The 20,581-nt window shown below is 35.0% G+C and overlaps 1 protein-coding gene across 1 annotated transcript in view; it reads left to right on the top strand.

The window, feature by feature from the left end:
- Positions 1-20,581, top strand: part of Kansl1l (KAT8 regulatory NSL complex subunit 1-like) — a 91,143-nt gene that overhangs the window by 2,736 nt on the left and 67,826 nt on the right. Inside the window, exon 2 of the mRNA XM_005396949.2 lies at positions 2,255-3,368. Coding sequence (XP_005397006.1) covers positions 2,284-3,368 — 1,085 coding nt within the window. The 5' untranslated portion in view covers positions 2,255-2,283. The remainder of the gene's footprint in view (positions 1-2,254; positions 3,369-20,581) is intronic.

Raw genomic sequence — 20,581 nt, forward strand, 5'->3', positions numbered from 1 at the left:
ATAAATGGGTATCTATTATATATAGAGTTATTGCTTATTTTTGAGATTTTTATACACGTGTATAAATTTTTAGACATAAATTATGGAGAGAACTATACAGAAATCTCCATGTTGTTTGATGGCATTATATAGTAAAGTATATGCATATGTACATAATATATATAACAGACATCACTGAGAATTAACTGTTGACATTGATTTTGCATTTATTCTTTTTCCCCTAGGGAAAAAAATTGTAGTTAAAATATGAATCCTCTTAAACCAACATTCTGGGTTTTATTTCCAGAGACTTGATGCAACTCTTGTTAAGTGTTTGCTGGGTATTTTTCTGGCTCACTTTTTATTCTTGTAAACTGTACCCACATGCCAACATATATATGATATGGTTATGTGTTTGTGTATTTGTATGATACTATATATGTCTTTTTTTTATTTTTGACTTAATTGCTTTTCAGGTCTTTTCATAAATTATTCTTTAACTTTCAACACTTTATTCCATGTTTTATTACTCATCAAAGTTGTTTTGAAAGGATGTTTTGCTGTTATAAACTTTGTTCTCTTTTGTATCTTTGACAAACATTTTCTACTTGATGGACAAATTACTGAGCAATGTATGGTCTTAGTAGATGTAAGACGTCTTGTTTAACCTCATCCTCGTGAAAAATGATGTCAGACTTGAACGATTTTTGTCAGTTTGGTGGTTGGAAAAGTAGACTCTTGCTTTGTTAATCCACATGTGCTTCATTACTGGTGTGCTGAGTGGTCCGTTTTCTGACCATTTGGATGTCATCATCCGCGAGGTCCCTTCCTGCTTTTCCCTTTACCCATCTGGAGTTCTTTATGTCTCCTGGATATTAATACTTGGCTGTTAGATGTGTTGTAGATAAATGCCTTATTCTAGTCTATTACTTGCCTTTAATCATTTGTGATGCTTTTTAACGTAGAAGTTTTTGTACCCTTTTTTCCTGTCTTGGTCATTTGTGTGAAGATTTTGCAAAAATAAGAATTAAGGAAGGGTTAAAGCTAGTATATGAAGACATATAGTATAAGATTGGCCAGTTAAATAACTATCAACTATCATATATGTTTGAACAAAAATTATAGAGTATCACAGTTCCAAATTATTTAGATATCTTTAAAAGTATGTAATTGTTAATGATGTAAAAGTTTTCCGTAACAATTGAAGATTTATAATTTTTAATGATAGTGAGTTACCTTTTCTGCAAATCAGAATATAAGGCTTCACACTTTTTCTTTTGATAAAATACAATGCAGTTTATTTATTTATAGGATTAATGTATAGTTGGCATCTGGCAGTCTCCTATATTTTTCAGGAGGAAGTAATGCCTTCTACAGTGATAACTGTTGAAATTCGTTTGTGCAGAGGAAAAAAAAATGGCAGATATATTTTTTGAGGGAAAATCTATACATATTAGAGATAGGCAAATTCTCATTATCATACCATTTTTAAGAGCTGTGAATTTAGGTTTTTATTTGTAGATCAGTTCATTTAGGTCTCCTTATGAAAATACTTAGTATATTTTAGTTCTTACTGTTATTACTTTTCAGATTTTAAAATTAAATTCTAAGCCGGGTGTGGTGGCCTATGCCTATAATCCCAGCACTTGGGAGGCTGAGGCAGGAGGATCGTTGCGAGTTCGAGGCCAGCCTGGGCTACAAAGTGAGCTCAAGTCCAGCCTGAACTGCATAGTGAGACCCTGTCTCAAAAAAAAAATCAAATTCTGGAATGGGGGTTTATATTTCACAAAGATAAATCTTTTTGATGAAATTGTGAGATTGAGTCTCAATTTCAAGTATGATAAGATTCCAAGTAGAATAATTTCTTTTGATCTCACTAAACATTATCAAATATGGAATTCTGAAATATAATCACATCCCCAGTTTTTTGTCAAGCATTGTGATAAACTTTCTTTTCTTTTTTCTTTTTTTTTTTTTTTTGAGTGATGGGGATCGAACTCAAGGCCTCATGAATGCTATACAAGTTCTCCACCACTGAGCTATACTTTTACCCAGTAGTGTGCATCTTTCATTAGAGTTGTAGCTGTTAAACCCATAGTCAGAGGGAGGAATGATAGCTGAGTCCTTGATTAGATAAAGTTGGAAGACATAAAGGAAGAGTTTGGTTTTATTTATATTTTAATCAGTAACATCAAGATATTTGTTGCTCTTGGAAAAAGTTAGAAGCATAAAACTTTTTCTAGATATTTGATCATTTATTTTTATATTATTTTAGGTTTCCAGTGATTATCTGCAGGAATCGCCATGACCCCAGCTCTGAGGGAAGCCACAGCAAAGGGTATCTGCTTTTCATCTTTGCCAAATACCATGGAGTCTGAGAAGATACTATGCATGGAAAGTGCAAGAACTATAGATGAAAATCTAAAGGGAGACACTTTCTCTCAGTTGCTGGGATTTCCAGCCCCTGAACCTACTCTTAACACTAATTTTGTGAATTTAAAACGTTTTGGCTCCCCCCAGCCTTCAAAACATTATCAGACAGTTCTTTTAATGAGTTCTAACTCTACTTTAAATAAATACAATGAGAATTATAAACAAAAGAAATCAGGGGAGCCCAACTGCAATAAGCTTAAAAAAATACTGCGTAATGGCAACAACATTCAGCTCAGTAAAATGTGCCATTCTCATTCTGAAGAGCTCATTAAAAAGGAACCTCTATCAGATACAAGCCAGTGCATGAAAGATGCACAAATCACTTTGGATGCAAATCTAACCAAAGATACGAATGTAGATAAAGCCCAACTGCAAAACTGTAAACAGTTCCAAAAGAATGCACTTTTGGATAAAGTTACTGATGCTGACATTAAAAAGGGTTTATTGTACTGTGCTCAAAAGAAAACTGGACCTGGCCTCTCAAATATGCCTGATAGTTCCTCAGCTGCTGAGAAAGAGCAGGAAGTCAATGCTCGTTTACTTCACTGTGTAAGCAAACAGAAAATTTTACTTAGCCAGGCTAGAAGAACTCAGAAACATTTGCAGATGCTCCTGGCAAAGCATGTTGTTGAGCACTATGGTCAGCAAATGAAATTTTCTATGAAGCATCAGCTGCCCCAAGTGAAGAGTTTTCATGAGCCTACCAGAGTTTTGGATAACAGTTTACCAACACGCACTGAAATTAAGCCAGAAGTCAACATATTGACTGCAGAGAATAAACTGTGGGATGATACACAAAATGGCTTTACTCGGTGTACGGCTGCAGAAATCCAGAGATTTGCACTATCTGCTACAGGGCTGTTGTCTCATGTTGAAGAGGGTCTGGATTCTGATGCAACTGATAGCAGCTCTGATGACGATTTGGATGAATATACCGTTAGAAAAAATGTGTCAGTGTAAGTGCAAAATTATTACTAGACCTTTTCCTGTTCTGTACATAGCAGCATTTGGTTTCAAGATATGCTAGAAGGAAATAGATTTTCTAAAATCTTAATGCCATTATCTTAAAGTTATAAAAGTTGCGTGAATTTTTACAACGTTTCCTTTGCTAAGCCACTGTGTGTATGTCGGATCTGCAGAGGATTGCTTTCAGGACGTTCTGCAGATAGAAGTACAAATATGTTATACAAAGCTGTGCAGTATTGGCACATACGCATATCCTCTTGTATACCTTAAATCATCTCTGGATTACCTATAGCAGCCAGTGCAACGTAAGATCCGTGTAAATAATTGCTATAGTGTATTTAGGGAATAATGACAAGAAAGAAATATGTACAAAAGTCTGTACAATTTTTTTCCTGAATACTTGTGGTATGTGGTTGGAATCCTAAGGTGCAGAATCTGTTGATAAGAAGTCTGACTGCACATACTATTGAAAAATAATTTAGCTGTTCTGTTTTGGAAAACACATGCAAAAGTAATAATAGTAATTAGCTATACATAAGCTTTTTTCCTGTTTTGAATATAATAAAGGCTGAAATCTTTTGATTAAATGACCTAGCCATTAAGAATGGCCAAAACTAAAAAAACCTGAAATGTGCATATTGGAAGTCCTCATTGGTATTGGGGATTTATCAGATGAAAGTACATATGAATTTGTCTGTTACTTTTTAGAAACTATATATTCATTCATAGCTTTCAGCGTTGGCTTTTACCAACTCAATCACTTTTTGCTCATTTAATAAAACTAAAATAAAACTTCAGTGTCAACCCTAAGATACCTGTGGGAGGCTTAATTTTGTACTAGATGCTAGAGGTTCTGTTGTAGGGAAAATACTTAACATTTGCTCTTTTTGGCAATTACTTGAGACAGAAATATTTAAGTAATTTTTAAAATGCAGAGGAAAATGTTTTAATTGTCACGCTGTCATAACCCTCCAAAATAGGTCTGACCAACAGAAATTTGTGAGATACTGGAAATTTTGTATATTTATCTTACCCATTATCCTGTGTGGCTGCCAACATCTTGAAATTTGGTTGGTGATAATGAGGAATTGAATTTTAAATATATTTAATTTGACTTAATTTTAATAGAGAGCATAGTTTTTAGTCTCACTTTCAGGGAATCTGTTGATGTCTCCAAATTGATATCAGTTACTTACAGAAATACATCACTTTTTCAGATTCTCAAAAATGAGTAAGAATCGAAGTACAATCCAGGGCTGGGGATTTAGCTCAGTGGCAGAAGTGCCTGCCTGGCAAACACAAGGTCATGAGTTTGATTCCTGGTACCAGAAGAAAAACAAAAAAACAAACAAATGAAGTACAATCCAAACTCATTAGTTTTTACTAAAAAATACCAGACCAGCATTTTCATGGTGAGAAGTGAAATGTAACACACAGTGGGCATTCTATTCTCTTTCTGTTCTAATTTCACTGTAATTAAACTTGGATGAATGTGGAAGTTGTAACAGTTACACAGATTTTTTTGGCTGGCATTCTCATTCTGCTGGATACTTACACATGTTCTCTCATCTAAGTCTTCTGACAGCTGTGAGATGGAATTTTTAATATCCTTGTTTCATTTAACACAGTCGGTATGGGTAGGTAATTTGCCTGTGACTAAAAAGCCAAATAAGTTGGTAGAGCCGGGATTTTGCCCATATGCATGTGACTCTAAACCCATGCTTGTTTTCATGTATAGTGATACTTTCTCAACATTGTGACTTGTTATTATAGCTAGAAAAATGGTGAGGCACCTATGTTTTGAAAGAAGCTCAGAAATACATCAGTTTTTGTATTTAAAATACTTTCAAAAGGAATTCAATGCCATACAGTTTAGTAGGTTAACTTGACAAATTTACTTTTTTGTTGTTGAGTGGAGCTAAAGGCATGTTTGTCTCTTTTAAGCTAGAAAGAGAAATAAGAAAATTAGAACTTCCTAGACTATTTTGGTCTTGATGCTATGTTTATTAGTATTTGTTTTCATTGTTCCTTTGTATTCTCTAGTCTGCCATACATTTTATTATTAAATCATATCTTATTCTATATGGGTTCCTAATATAGCTATTACTCACAAAAAACCTAACCTCTACTAAGGGTAGAAACTACTTTCAGTACTTTCTGTTAATTTCTTACATCCTATATATGTAATTACTGATTGGTTAAAATTTTGTTTTAAGGTTTGCATTTACTCTTTCACTGAAAGAACACGAACTTCAAACATTTGTATAAAACATACATAAATGGGGAGATCCGAAATATGAAAAATATTTTATACAAAACATCAAACAATATACTTTCCATTTCTTTTCTTGTCAGCTCTGTCAATGTATTGAGCAAAACTGAAGTAATTTAGAAAAAGCTGTGTCCTGGTTTAGAAAGTTTTTCATATTGTCTTTTGTCTCTTAGTCAACTCAAGGGGCTTTGTGAATTCTAGACACAGATTGTAGGAAAAAGAGTCTAAGAAATTTAACGTTGGTTTCTAGCTTCTTGAATTATTGACCTTTTAGTATATGATGACTTGTTTATTAATGCCTATATCTGTATTTTTAGAGTCAAACTGTGTTCTAGGGTCAAAATCATCTAATATACATATAAATAATAAATTTTCTATAATGAATAGTTACTTATATTACTCAGAGACTGAATTATTTGATACTTGCTTAGGCTTTACTTGCTTATTTTTGCTACTCAAAATTCACATATTAGGTATTAAATTTTGTTTTGAATATTTTTGCTGACATTAATAGATTTCATGTGGAACAGATTCTTCAACATTTAACTAATTTTGAAGTTTACTGAACTTTGATAGCAAGTAACATATGTAATTCTCTTATCTTTTGGTATGAGTATAAAAATGATTTTATTTTTCTTAAATTGGATTTAATCATTCAATTTCAGTTGTTAAATTCATTTAAAATGTATAATATCCAGAGTTTATTTTTTTCTTTTCAAGTTTTAGTGTTTTCTTCACTACATTTGTGGAAACTAATTTTTCAAATGTAGATGAATATTTTAACCTGTACATGTCAGAATTAAACATAAACTACTGCATAAAACTACATTTTTGTGGACCTAAATTTTTAAGTGAGTGCTACCATGATTAAATTTTCTTTATCTCTACTGACTGTGAAGACTTCTCAGCTTAAAATCATGGGTTCCATAGTGGCAACTACTAAAGCTGACTAAACTTAAAGTATTTTGAGAGCAAGGGCTACTTTTTCTGTTGTTGTAGATCTGCTGCCTAGTATTATCTTGTTTGGTGGTGGTTTGCAATTTGTTGAGTGAATGGATGAGTATCTCTATCAATGCATATGTAGATTCATACATTTGAAAAATTGGGGTTGGCAGTCTGTAAAATTTCTCTATATACATTTGATCCTCTCTATCCATGGGTTCTGTATTTATAGATTAAGCCAACCATTGACAGAAATACTTGAAAAATAACTGCATGTGTATTGAATATGTACAGATTTTCTCCTTGACTTTATTCCTCAAACAATACAGTTTAACAACCATATTTACATTGTACTAGGTATCATAAATAATCTAGATATGATTTAAAGTATATAAGAGGATGTATATATACGTTATATGCAAATACAATGCCATTCTATACAAGGGACTTGACTATCTGGATTTTGCTCTCTATAGGGATCTTGAACCAGTGCTCCATGGATACCAAGGGATGACTGTATATGTTTTTTAATTCTTTCATTCTGGAATTGCTACTTGATGTCACTTTCCCTCCTTCCGTTGGCTCTAATACTAAACTGGCTGCCAGAGTATTTTGTACATCTTAGATACTGCATGAAAGTGTGTGTAAGGAATGAATGAATAAAGTATGCCAAAATACAGACATTAAAAGTAATGGTTTTATTATAATATTTGCAATTTTTAAATATCATTAAATAAAACGTATTATATTTGCCTTAAAAAACTTAGATTATATTATTATATGTCTTCTATTTTTCTTGAATTTATAACCCTAATAGGAAATATGAATTCCTTTACTGTGGTCAGGTAATTAACATTTCTACTAGCCATTACCAATACATTGTTGTTTTAAGTATGTATTTGAGTTGTCCCTTTACTTTCCCTCCAAAAATACAGGCAGGACATAAATCCTTGCAGGTGTTCTTGATACACTTTAAAAATAACTCTTAGTTGAATGGGTAGTATGTACTAAAAGTCAAGAAAATTGATTTCATTCAGGAAGGATTTAGGAAGGTTTGATGTTTTTTGTAGGTTTGAGATACAGGTTTTTTTTTTTTGGTTTTTGGTTTTGTAAGTTTGTAATATGAATGGTTTTTTCCCTTCAATGTTTGATACTCAAAACAAGCGAAAAAGCTCATTTTTTTTCTGGAAATAATTGCATTATAACCCTGGCTTGCTCTGTGACCCTAAGCAAGATTACTCTTAATCTTTCTAAATCAGATTCCTTTTCTCTGATTTACTGTAAGGAGTCTGGCGATAATCAGATGGAATATTAAAGTGTCAGTACATAATAAGGCATCAGTAAGTCAGCTAATGAAGAGTATACTACCAAATAATTTACTGTTGGGTAGACTGGGGCTTAATACTACTGGGAGAAACTTGTGACTGTGAATACATACCTCCATGGTAACCCATGTGAGAGGTAAGGAACAGGCATAGTTCCCGTCAGTTTTTGACTGCAGGCAGCTCTATTCTGCCAGTTGGGTGGCAAAGCAGTCAAACAACAAGAACAAAAAAAGGCCCTCAGTCAAGAAATGTAGACGTTGGCAGTTGGGAAATCGGTGTATTGAATTGGTTAAATACAAGGGGATGTGGACGGGTCACTAATAAGGGTCAGCTACTATTATTTTTTTTTCACCTGGTATTAAGGCCTTAGAATTCTAGCCTGGTGTTTCATATCACATAACTACCTCAGATGCTGAGGGAAAAATACCTACCATTTCCCCAAATTGGTCTCCATATATATTAAAATTTTTTGAATTTGATTTAGTAGGCTTGAAAAGGAAATTCTTTCTATCAGATTTAGACATTCACCAAAAAAAGAAAACCAGTTATCCAGGGAGAGTTGTTTGGTAACTCTTTTCACACTGAAAAACAGAAAAATATAAAGTCACTTTTTATAGACCCACAGAAATGAATACTCACAGGTGTATTACTGCTATTTTGCCAGTGGACAGGAAAACAAAATAAAAAGCGAAGTGATCTAGTATTTTTTTTTTTTTTTTGATGAAGTGGCTAACTATGAATAGGAACCGAGTGTGAGATTCAAATGAAAAGAGACTGCTAACTTTTCATCAGTAAATGGCAAGCGAGTACCTTTATATTCGTATAACGTAGAGTTTACAGATTGTTTCCATGTTCATCTCTTATTCTGTACACTGACGACATAGGTGAAACAAGCTTGATTTTAAGAAAAACAAGAAGTGAAATGATAACCGACTCTAGAGAATTTGCAGTGGTGTTTGAAAACCCCTTTCCCTTTTGTAGTTGGAAAGAAATGCATGCAGTAAAAGGAAGAACTTCAAAATCAGAATTGTGAGGTGGAGTAGCCTTAAAAGATGATAAAATACACTGCGTGAATGCCTTTGATGAAAGAAATGCTTCAATTAAAATAAACTCATTTGATTTTACAAGGTAGTTTTCAAGTGCAGTGATGTGATCTTACGTGTTCACTGACTCTGCTCAGTGTTGGAAAGTCAGTGAACAGCACAGTTGGAGATTTAGTCTCTGTCTTCCAACTCTGAATTTCCAGGCTATTCTATTCTATCTAAATACTTTAGATGCATTAGGCCAAAGTTAAGTTGACTGAAGCATTTTTTTTTTTTAATTTTATGGAGAAAAGGTAAAACAATATTTCATAACAAGATGATGGGAGAATAACAATAGTTAATACATTGCATATTATTATCTTCAAAATAGTTACTCAGAATATAAGATATGGTCATAAAAATTGGACTAAAGCATTCTTAGTATCTTAGTGTCCAAGAAAAGCAGAAGCATTTACTTTGTTTCTTTAAACTAGCAAAGGAAAATTAAAGTATTGCTATAAAGTTGAAGGCTTTCATTAAAAAAGCACCATGTTATTATAGTTGTATGCATTTCTTTACATGTTGCTGTAAGTTACAATTCTTTCTCCTTTACCCCAACACAACTGAGGATGATCACGTTAATTGATTATTTTGACTGCCTTGATTCTCGCAGGATGGACAGAAGTGGAGAAACTCATCGCTTTGGACCATGATGGTTGGAAACTCTCGGTGATGGAAGTAATTTTTCTTCAGATTGCTACACATAATATGTATCACTTAAAAGTCCTATGTGCCTTCAGATTTAAAATAGACCACTTTCACAGGAGAAACAACATAGTTACATACTGTAAGGGAAGATGGAATAGTACAGCTACTTTGGAGTGGTCATGCAAGTTGTGATTTGATTTCCTAGGAGGAAATCATCATGCTTGTTTTCCTAGGTTACAGCTTAGGAGGGTGATACCAGCAGAATGACTGAGTAGGACATACCAGCCCTTATCCCTCCCCCATTACAAAAGCTAAGCTACAGTCTCATCGGCCCCCTGATAAAAATATCCTTGGGGAGAGCATGAGGAACCAAGAAATAACCTGTAGCAACACAGTGGAGGAAGGGAAAAAAGGACAGTAACTGCACAGAAAGGATAGCTGGGGAGACGGGCATATCTAAGGCATCTGGAAGGGCTGGCAATGAAAAAAGGCGGGCTCTGACAGTATCAAGCATGTGGTAGATGCCATTCCAGTCACTAGCACCATTTTTTGCTGTCAGGATATTTTAGAGCTGTCATGGCTGAAGATCTCTGGAGAGGAAGATGTTTCTGTGGTTCTCAGCAACGGGAACCAGCTGCTGTAGGATTGGGGTCACCACCCTCCCAATCTCAAACGTGCCCCAGACTGGAGCTTTGATCATTTACCTGAACACCAGACCCTGCCTTTGTGACTGTTTCATGTATGACCACATTCAAGACCTTGGCTCTATGTGCGACTTTGCCTCAAACAGGAGAGTTGCTGCTGCTGCTGCTGCTGTTACTACTACTACTACTACTACTACTACTACTACTACTACTACTACTACTAGTGCTGTTACTACTATTACTACACATTAGCCCCACCCTGAGCCCTGAGTCTGGGTGGCTGTCTGTGCCAAGAACAGACAATAAGTGGGCACCTTCACTGCCATCATCTGAGTCACCATCCCCGTGTGCTGGCCTATTCACCAGAGCCAGCACCTCTGTAGCCCCCGTGTGCCTGCACACATCGAACATCAATCAGTTCCATGTATCTGCAGAGTGCTCTTCTCCCTGGGCTCTGGAGCTGTGATTTCTCTGTGCATGTCTGTGCTCTAGATATTGACCCTGCTGCCACAGTGAGTTGGCCTGTGACCCGAACCCCAGCGCCACTGTAGTTCTGCATTCACTGGTGCTTGAGATCCCAGCTCCTTCCCTGTTCCACAGGCAGTGATGTTTCACACACCATTATCGATGTAGTAATGGGTGTGCTTGCACTCCAGGCATACGTGTGACTTCGGCCCCAGACTCTGAAGGTGTGATCCCTTTACATACCCCATGCTCCATACCCTAGCTGTATGACTTTTGTACAGATGGCACATCACTGTCAAAACACAGCGGGAATCCCCTTGACTGCAAACTCCTAGATTAAAAAAAAAATCAGGAAACCTGAGCAGCATTCGTCACTAAAGAGTCCAGCATACCTTGTACTGCTGTGGACATCCACAATTTTGTATGCTGAGGATCCCTGGTGTCTCTACCCATGCTGTGTTTAGGTAACAGAGCTGAGTAGACATGACACTGCTGTGTCCTCCCTGAGCTGCAGAGTTGCCCTTCACCCAGCTGCATCTTTGCACCTACTGAGGCCAGTGTATAAAAAGTAGAGGAGGTGAGTGCTCCATCTAATATACAGACATCAGTGCAAGGCAGCATCACATGACTGAAGGAATATAATTTTCCAATTATGGACCCCAAAGAGAAAGATTTATGAATTTCCTGACAAAAAATTCAAAATAATTGTTTTTAAGGAAGCTCAGCAAACTGTAAGAGAACACAAAGACAAAATCAGAAAATAATACATGAATAAGTTTAAAAGAGATTGAAGAAAAAGAACCAAACAATTCTGAAGCTGAAAAATGAAATGAAAAAATACAATAGAGAGCAGCAACAACAGCACTAGTCAAACATGAAGAATCTGAGAACTCAAAGATTGTTTGGAAATCATCCAGTCTAGGGGCTGGGGATTTAGCTCAGCGGCAAAGCACCTGCCTGGCAAGCACAAGGTCCTGAGTTCGATTCCTGGTACCGGAAGAAAAACAAACAAAAAATCATGCAGTCTAAATGGAAAAAAAAGACCCTGAATAAGATTATGCAAGTTGTGATTTTGCTATTCCATTTCCTTTCCATTGTACATAACTGCCATGAGGTGGTTTCTTTTAAAAGGGTCATGTAGGACTTTTAAGTAGTATATATCATATAGTAATCCCAAGGAAAATTACAGTCAACTGCAAAGTATTCTGTATGCTTTCTTAAGAAATCTTACTGAATCAATGGGATATCCTCAAAAGCCTTGCATGCTAGGAAGTAAAGAATAAAAAGAGACAAAGGGGTGTAAAGTGATTTTAAAGAAATAATGAGTAAAAGCTGCCCAAATCTGGGGAACAGTATATACATCCAGGCATAGAAAGTCAAAGGTCTCCAGTCATATTCAAACCAAAGAATACGACACCATGACATGTTACAGTTAACTGTCAAAACCAGACAGCAGCAAGATAGAGATGCAGCGAGGGAAAGAAATTCTCCACATACCAGGAAACCTCCAGGTGGTTATCACCACATTTCTGAGAAAATTTGCAGGCCAGCAAAGTAAGGGGGTGACACATTCAAAACACTAAAAATAAACTTCCCTAGGAAGAATACTTGACCAGTAAAGAGAACCTTCAGAAACAACAGAGAGATAAGACTTTATCATTAAAGCTGAGGGATCAATCACCAGACCTGCCTTTCAAGAAATGGTAAAGGGACTTGAAGCTGAAAAAAAAAATGCTAAGTAGTAACAAGAATTCACATAAATCATAAAACTTGCTGGTAAATGTAAATAGTTGAGAATATTTCAATACAATAATGGTGATAGGAAAATTATATTAACATTTCTACTCAGATGGTTAAATTACAAAACTAAGTAATAGCTAATAATTTTCTGTAGGGCACACTATAAAATGTGAATTTTTTTTTTTTTTTTTTGGTTTTTCTCTAGTACCGGGAATTGAACTCATGACCTTGCACTTGCCAGGCAGGTGCTGTGCTGCTGAGCTAAATCCCTAGCCCCCTGAACTTTTTTTTTTTTAATGCAATCAAAGTTCTTATTGTTACGCATTGGAGATGGTTTCAGTGTGTCTCCCAGAGCTTCATATGTTGGAAGGTTGGTTCCCAGTGTGGTGACAGTAAGCAGTGGGGTTATCTTCATTAAGTGGAGCCTTGTATAAGTCATTGGGGCACAGCCTGTGGACGAGATTAAAGTAGTTCTCATGAGACCTTGGCTAGTTCTTCAAAGAGGGTTGTTGAAAGAGCAGGAGTGGCCCCTCACTTGTCTCTGCCTTGCTGTCTCAGCATGTGATCTCTCTTTCATACTGTGCCATCAGGATGCCATCTGTGGATCACCATGGGGGCTTTCCCTAGAGTCCAGACTGAAGAGGCTGCCAGTCTTGGACTTTCAGCCTCCAAACTGAGCTAAATAAATCTCTTCACAGAGTACCTAGCCTCTGATACTTCATTACAGCAATAAAAAATGGGAAAGTACAGTTACCAGCTTAAAATAGACTCATAAGTTGTATTTTTGTAAGCCTGATGGTAACCATAAAGCCAAACCATAAATCAAAAACCATAAGCCATAAACCATAACCATAAACCAAAAAATAAAGAGAAAGGAATCAAAACATACCAGTACTGAAAATCATCACAAAGGAAGATGATAAGAAAGGAACAAAGAGTCCATATTTTTAAAAAAGGCAGTAAGTCCCTATTTACCTGTAATTATCTTGAATATAAACTGATTAAATTCTTCAGCCTAAAGATAGAGTTGCTGAATGAATTGGAAAAAAAAAATCCTGAGTGACTCAATTCAGATGAAAGGACACACATTACACTGAAAGAGAACAAATAAAGAAAGGTATTCTGTACAAATGGAAGAAAATAGGAATAGTTACACTTATATGAGAAAAAGTACACTTTAAAAAAGTGTAAAAAGAGACAAATAGGTCATTATATATTGGTAAAGTATCTACTTTATCAAGCAAGAGGATAAAAGATTGTAAATATATATTGGAGTATCTAGATACATAATACAAATATTTATAGTAGTTAAGGGAGATGCAATTTTTGGTACAGTAGTAGAGGACTTTCAGCAATGGATAAATCATCTAGATGGAATATCTAGAAACTTTGCATTTGAACTAGACTTTTTTTTTTTTTGTCTTTTTGAGATAGGGTTTTGACAGCACTTCAGGCTGGCTTTGAATTCACTTTCTAGCTGATGCTGGCCTTGAACTCACGGCAATCCTCCTGCCTCAGCCTCCTGAGTGCTGGGATTACAGACGGGAGCCACCACGTCCAGCTTGAACTACACTTTAAACCCAATGAACGTAACATTTACTGAACATTCCATCCAGTAGCAGCAAAACATCCATTGTTTTGAGGTACACATGAAAACATTCTCCAGGATACATCATATAGTAGGCGACAAATATAAATCTTAAAAGACTTAAGAATAAATTTTATCAGTTATCTTTTCCAGCTAAAATTGTATAAAATTAAAAGTGAGTAATAGGTAGGAATTTTTGAAGTCACAAATAAACCAGCATGCTCCTGAGATGCCAATAGATCAACGAATAAAGAGAAATTTAAAAATGTGAGATGAAAACAAAATACAACATAACCAAAGTTTATGGGAATGTAGCAAAAGTATCTTAGAGAAATTCATAGCAATAAAAAAGGAAAAAGGTTTTAACAATATTATACCACAAGGAAGTAACAAAACCAAAGAAAGCTAAACTCAGAGTTAGTACAAGGAAGAAAATAATAAGGATCAGAGCAGGAATAAGTGAAAGACAAGGAAGCAAAAGATGAGTGAAACTGAATTGATTTTTGAAGAGATGAACAAATTGGTAATCTTGATTAAGATTTAAAAAGAGAAGGCCTAAAAGTTGTGAATGGAGAAGGAAACATTGCAAATCACTTAGCTAAAAAGGATCCTAAGAGACTATTACGAACATTGTGACCTAGAAGAAATGGAAAATTCCTAGACACATATAACCTGTCAAGATTGGATCATGAAGAAGGAAAATCTGAGCCAACCAGTTATGAGTAAGGAAATTGAAACAGTCTCCCATAAAAGCCCAGAATCTGATGGTTTCACTGGTGATTTCTATCAAAGATTTAAAGAAGAATTAATAACAATCTTTGCACTTTTCCAGAAAATTGAACAGGAAGGAATACTTCCAAATTCATGAGACCAGCATTACCCTGGTAGCAAAGCTAGATAAGGACACTTAAAGAAGATAACAGGCCAGCAGCCCTGATGAAGATAAATACAAAATCTTGAACAAAGATAGTTAGGTATTGTTGCAAACAGTTCACAGCATGTAAAAGGGATCATTCACCACAATCTAGTAGAATTTATCCCTTTGGCGCAAGGATGATTTAACCAATGCAAATCCATAAATGTGTTTTATCAGATTAGCAGTGAAGGGAGAAAGGAGGAGAGATCATGTGATCATTCCAATAAATGCAGTAATAGTATCTGACAAAATTCAGCATCCTTTTTTTTTGAGGGGTGGGGACTGGCAGTTGAACTCAGGACCTCATGCTTGCCAGGCAGGCACTGTGCCACTGAGCTATATCCCTGGTCCTCAACATCCTTTTTTGATAAAAAAAAAAAAAAAAAATTATATGTAGAAGAATTGTACCTCGCCATAATAAAAGTCATATATGACAAATTTATTGTGAACATCTTAATGGCTAAAAGAGAAAAGCAATTGAATGAGAAAAATTAACATTGAAATGTCTGTATTACCCAATGTGGCACTGAATCTACAGATTCAATGCAATCCTCATCATAATTCTAATCACACTTTCCACAGAAATAGAAAAAGAAATTCAAAAATTTGTATAGAACCCCAGTGATCCCATAATAGCAAAAGCAATCCTGAGCAAAAGAGCAAAGCTGCTGGCATTGATTTCCAAATATATAACAAAGTTATAACAGTCAAAACAGCATTACTGGCATTAAAAGTAGACATATATACCTATCAGACAGAATAGAGAACCTAGAAATAAACCCATGACTTTATGGTCAATTGATCCTTGACAGATATCAAGCACACACAAATGTACAAGAACAGTCTTGTCAGTAAATTTTAGCAAATTATCTACATGAAGAAGAATGAAATTGGATCCTTATATCACTTCATATTCCCAGATCGACTCAAAATGGATTAAAGACTTAAATGTAAAACCTGAAACAGTAAAATGCTTAAAAGAAAATACAAAAAGTTTGACATTAGTGTTGTGGGTGTGGCCTTAAACCACAAGCAGCAAAAGCCAGAGATAGACATTGAGATTGCACCAAACTAAAAAGCTTTCACTCAGCAAAAGAAACGACAGAGTGAAGAGACAGCCCACAGAATGCAGAAAATATCTGCAAATCTTACATCTGGTAAGAGAGACCAGATCTCTTTATCTGATACATATAAAGTATATATGGAAGTCATACAACTCAATAGCAAGAAAACAACCCAATTAAAAAATAGGCAAAGAATTTGAATAGACTTCTTGAGAAAGGACAAGCAACTGACCAACAGATATTTGAAATGACATTAAATATCTCTAATCATCAGAGAAATACCAAAATCACTGTGAAACAGTGCCTCACACTTGGTACAGTGGTTGCTATAAGATAAAGGATTACAAGTGTTGGAGAGGACATAGAGAAAAGGAAGCTATTACACACTGTAGATAATCTAAGTTAGTACAGGTGTTTTGGAAACGAGTGTCCTCAGGAGACTAAAAATAGAACAAGCATGTAATCCACCAATTCATTTTTGGATATAAGTCCAAAGGAAACGAGATAAGTATGTGGATGTCTGCCTTCCCATATTCATATTCATTCACAATAAAATATATAATCAAATACTCTTTAACATTTAAAACAAGAAATCTCATCCTTAATGAAGTAGCTGAACCTGAAAAATCATTAACAGTAAGTAAAGTAAGCCCAGCACAGAAAGAAAATGCATGATCTTACCTAAATGAAGTCAAAAGAAGTCAAACCAGGGGGTGGGGATTTAGCTCAGTGGCAAAGCGCCTGCCTGGCAAGCGCAAGGTTGTGAGTTCGGTTCCCAGTACCGGAGAAAAGCCAAAAAAAAAAAAAAAAAAAAAAAAGTCAAACCATAGAAACAGAGTAGATTTATGATCACCAGAGAGGCTTCTTGAGGTGAGGAGTGATGGAAAGTTGTTGGTCAGAGTGTCAAAGTTTCATTGAGCTAGGAGGAGTAAGTTCTGGAGATCTATTGTTAATATGATGACTAAATAATGCATTGTGTACTTGTGAGCTGCTAAGAGAATAAATTTTTTTTTTATTTTTTAACGAGAATAGGGGCTAGGGATAGAGCTCAGTGGCACAAGTGCCTGCTTGGCAAGTACAAGGTCCTGAGTTCGATTCCCAGTACCAAAAAAAAAAAGAAAGCTAAAGAGAATAAAAAATTAGAACTGATACAGAATTTGACTAAACAAAATGATGGAATCCAACAGGCGTTGTTATATTGTATATTGTTGTCGTAAATTAATTTTAAAAAATTAATTATTCATACTACCAGATATAAGCATGCAAAATTGGTCAAAAAAAGTAAAAACAAAAAAAAAAAGCATTAACTGTTCCTTTCAATAAGCCAGTAGAAATCAGCACTACAATTATGCCAGCTAGTCTTGTATATAAATATATATATGTTTTCCCTTCCTTCTTTCTTTCTTTTTTGCATTCCCTCATCCCACTTGTTCCTTCTCTTTGAGCAGCTTCTTTCTCTTTCACAACATCTATTGTACAATTTGGATTTTATTTACTTCTTCAGGTTCTTACACTAGGGTGACAGTATGATGTTTACACATGCGGGTCTGATTTGTTTCACTTACAAGTATGGTCTAAGAGAATAAATCTTGTGGAGGTGCCACATGCCTATAATCCCAGCACTCAGGAGGCTGAGGCAGGAGGATCACAGTGAGTTCAAAACCAGCCAAGACTACAAAGTAAGTTCAAGGCTAGCTTGAACTGTGTAGTGAAACCCTGTCTCAAAAAGACAAAAATAAACAAATAACTCTTAAATGTTAATGATAAAGTAGATAACTCACTCACTCACTCACTCCTCTTTCTTCCTTCCTTCCTTCCTTCCTTCCTTCCTTCCTTCCTTCCTTCCTTCCTTTCTTCCCTCCTTCCTTCCCTCCTTCCTTCCTTCCTTCCTTTCTTCCCTCCTTCCTTCCTTCCGAGTAGAGGGTTTGGTAACACAGACACATGATAGGAGAACTAAATTTATTTATCTGATGTCTGAATTCTTTTAAACTAATATAAAAAATTTCAGTTTAGGCCATTGACACAGTAGGCTCTTCCAGAGTTCTTAGACTGCATGACAGATCCAGTTATGTCACTCTCTTTCAATTATACTTACTACTAGAAGACTTTTTAAATTGTGGGCTTACATTGTCCTTGGATATCCTAAGCCTCACCCCTTAATTTGGTTGTTTCATGCCAGAATTCCTAGAGTTCACAGCTATTTTTTAAATTACTTTTTACAAGTATGTATATGTACAGCTAGGTTACAGAATATTAAAGTTACTAATTTATGTCAAGGCTTAATCTCCTTAAAGACAATGAACATTTTAAATGTGAACTTGCTAACCTCCTTCTAGCAAAATATAAACAGTACATCATGACCATGCATGTATAGCTAGGCATCAATGTTGATGATATGTACAGAATCAAATAAAGAAAAACACAACATAATTTTCTTAGATACCAAAACAAAATACTTAACAAAATTCAGACCCACTTATGATTAGAATTAACAACAAGCCATGAATAGACTGCAACTTCTTCAATATAATAAGTGGCATTTTCAGGAAAATCTATAACCAATATTATATTATTGGTGAAAGCCTAAATGCTTTTTTTTTGTAAGATTTGGAAGAAGGTAAGGATGTACACTCACATGCCTTACAACTAAAAGTATACTAAAGAGTTAAGGAAATAATTAAAATTCAAAAGTGAGCTTAGCAGGACCATAGTATATATAAAGTCAATATTCAGAAATTAATTTTGTGGCTATATATTATACATCCAGTCAGTTTGTGGATACTATATACTAGCATCTGTAAATATAAAATGCAGAGGTAAATTTTTAAGAAGTGTACCCAGCATACCTCAGAGAGATTAAGAGTATGTAAAATAAAGAAATATACCATATAGCTGTACACTCATTTGAAGATTTTAAGAAGTCATCTCTTCAATAGTGAATCTATATATCCAATGCAATCCTAGAAAAAAGCTATACTAGTTTTTATTTTGTTTTAGAAACTGACAAACTCATCATTTAGAATGGTCACAATAGTTTTGAGAAAGAATAAAGATGGAAAATTTATACTACTGGATTTTAATAAAGTATAATAATATTATAGTATTTGCCTCAGGTGTTGACATAAATAGGTAGATAACCGATATCCTAAGGTGAATATGTATTTGTATATACAACAAACATAATCTTGAGAGATAATCTTATGTATTCAACAATAATGTTTTCCTATTAAAGGATAGTAAATAGGGACCGGGGCAGCTCAGTGGCACAAGCACCTGCCTGGCCAAGTGCAAGGTCCTGAGTTCGATTCCCAGTACCAAAAGAAAAAAAAAAGATAGTAAATAGATGAAGCTATCTATGTATTAAAGGACAAATGAAATCTCTTCAGCAAATGGTTCAGGAACTGGATTTCCTATTTTGAAAAACTGCCTCACCCCATACACAAAAAGTAACTTGAATTGGATCATAGATCAAAAAGTCAAGCTCATAAAACTTCTTGAAAATTTAGAAACATGAGAAAATCTTTGTGACTTTGTGTTAGGCAGTTTCTTAGTGGACAAAAAGAACTAACAATAAAAGAAAAATTTGATATGTTTGTGCTCTATCAAAATTATAGTTATTTGCTTTTTAAAAGACCATTACAAAAATGAAAGGCAAGTTATAGACTGGGACACAGTGTTTCCAATACTTATATTCCCATACAGGACTGGTATCAATATTAATAAGATAATCTTATCTATATTATTAAATACTTTACTGGTAGATTATTTGCACAGGCACATTAACAAAAGAAATCATAATCCCTTGGGAAGCAGTAGATTTATACAAAAAGACAATCTATATCTACAGCTCATGCATCAAATCTGGCCCACTCTGTTTTTGTAAATAAAGTTTTATTGGAACACAGCCACACCCACTCATTTATGTATTCTCCATAGCTATCCTTATGCTGTAAACACCAAGTTGAGCACTTGTTACATAGACCATGTGATCCACAAAGCCTATGTTTACTGTCTTCTTACTGAAAAAGTTTGCCCACCCCAGTCTAAAAGAACCCAGTTCCAGGGATTGATACACTTTTCCTAGGCAACCAATTTCTAGAAGGGAAGGTTAGCCTAACTTATATTTTCTAAGACAAAACTTACTTTTCTTAGAATCATCATTTTTCACAAGTGAATCTTCTCCTTTTTACTTCCAGTCATAAGTAATTCATTGTATTAATGATCTAAGAAAATCTTAGTTACAGGCAAAATTAATTTATATATGTCTTCAAATCTTGGTAATCTAAAATATGATATTGGAAAGCTGTCTCTCATTTTGAGAACTCACACTTCAAAGTCAAAAACAGATGTAGGGGCTGGGGGATTTAGCTCAGCAGCACAGTGCCTGCCCAGTAAGCACAAGGTCATGAGTTCTATTCCCAGCACCAGGGAAAAACCAAACAAACAAACAAACAAAAAAACCCAGAAATGTAGGTTCAAAATGTTAAAAAATAATACAAAGCCAAATTGCTCTCAAA

The sequence above is a fragment of the Chinchilla lanigera genome, unplaced genomic scaffold, assembly GCF_000276665.1.
Source record: "Chinchilla lanigera isolate Chin_1 unplaced genomic scaffold, ChiLan1.0 scaffold00056, whole genome shotgun sequence".
Lineage (NCBI taxonomy): Eukaryota > Metazoa > Chordata > Mammalia > Rodentia > Chinchillidae > Chinchilla > Chinchilla lanigera.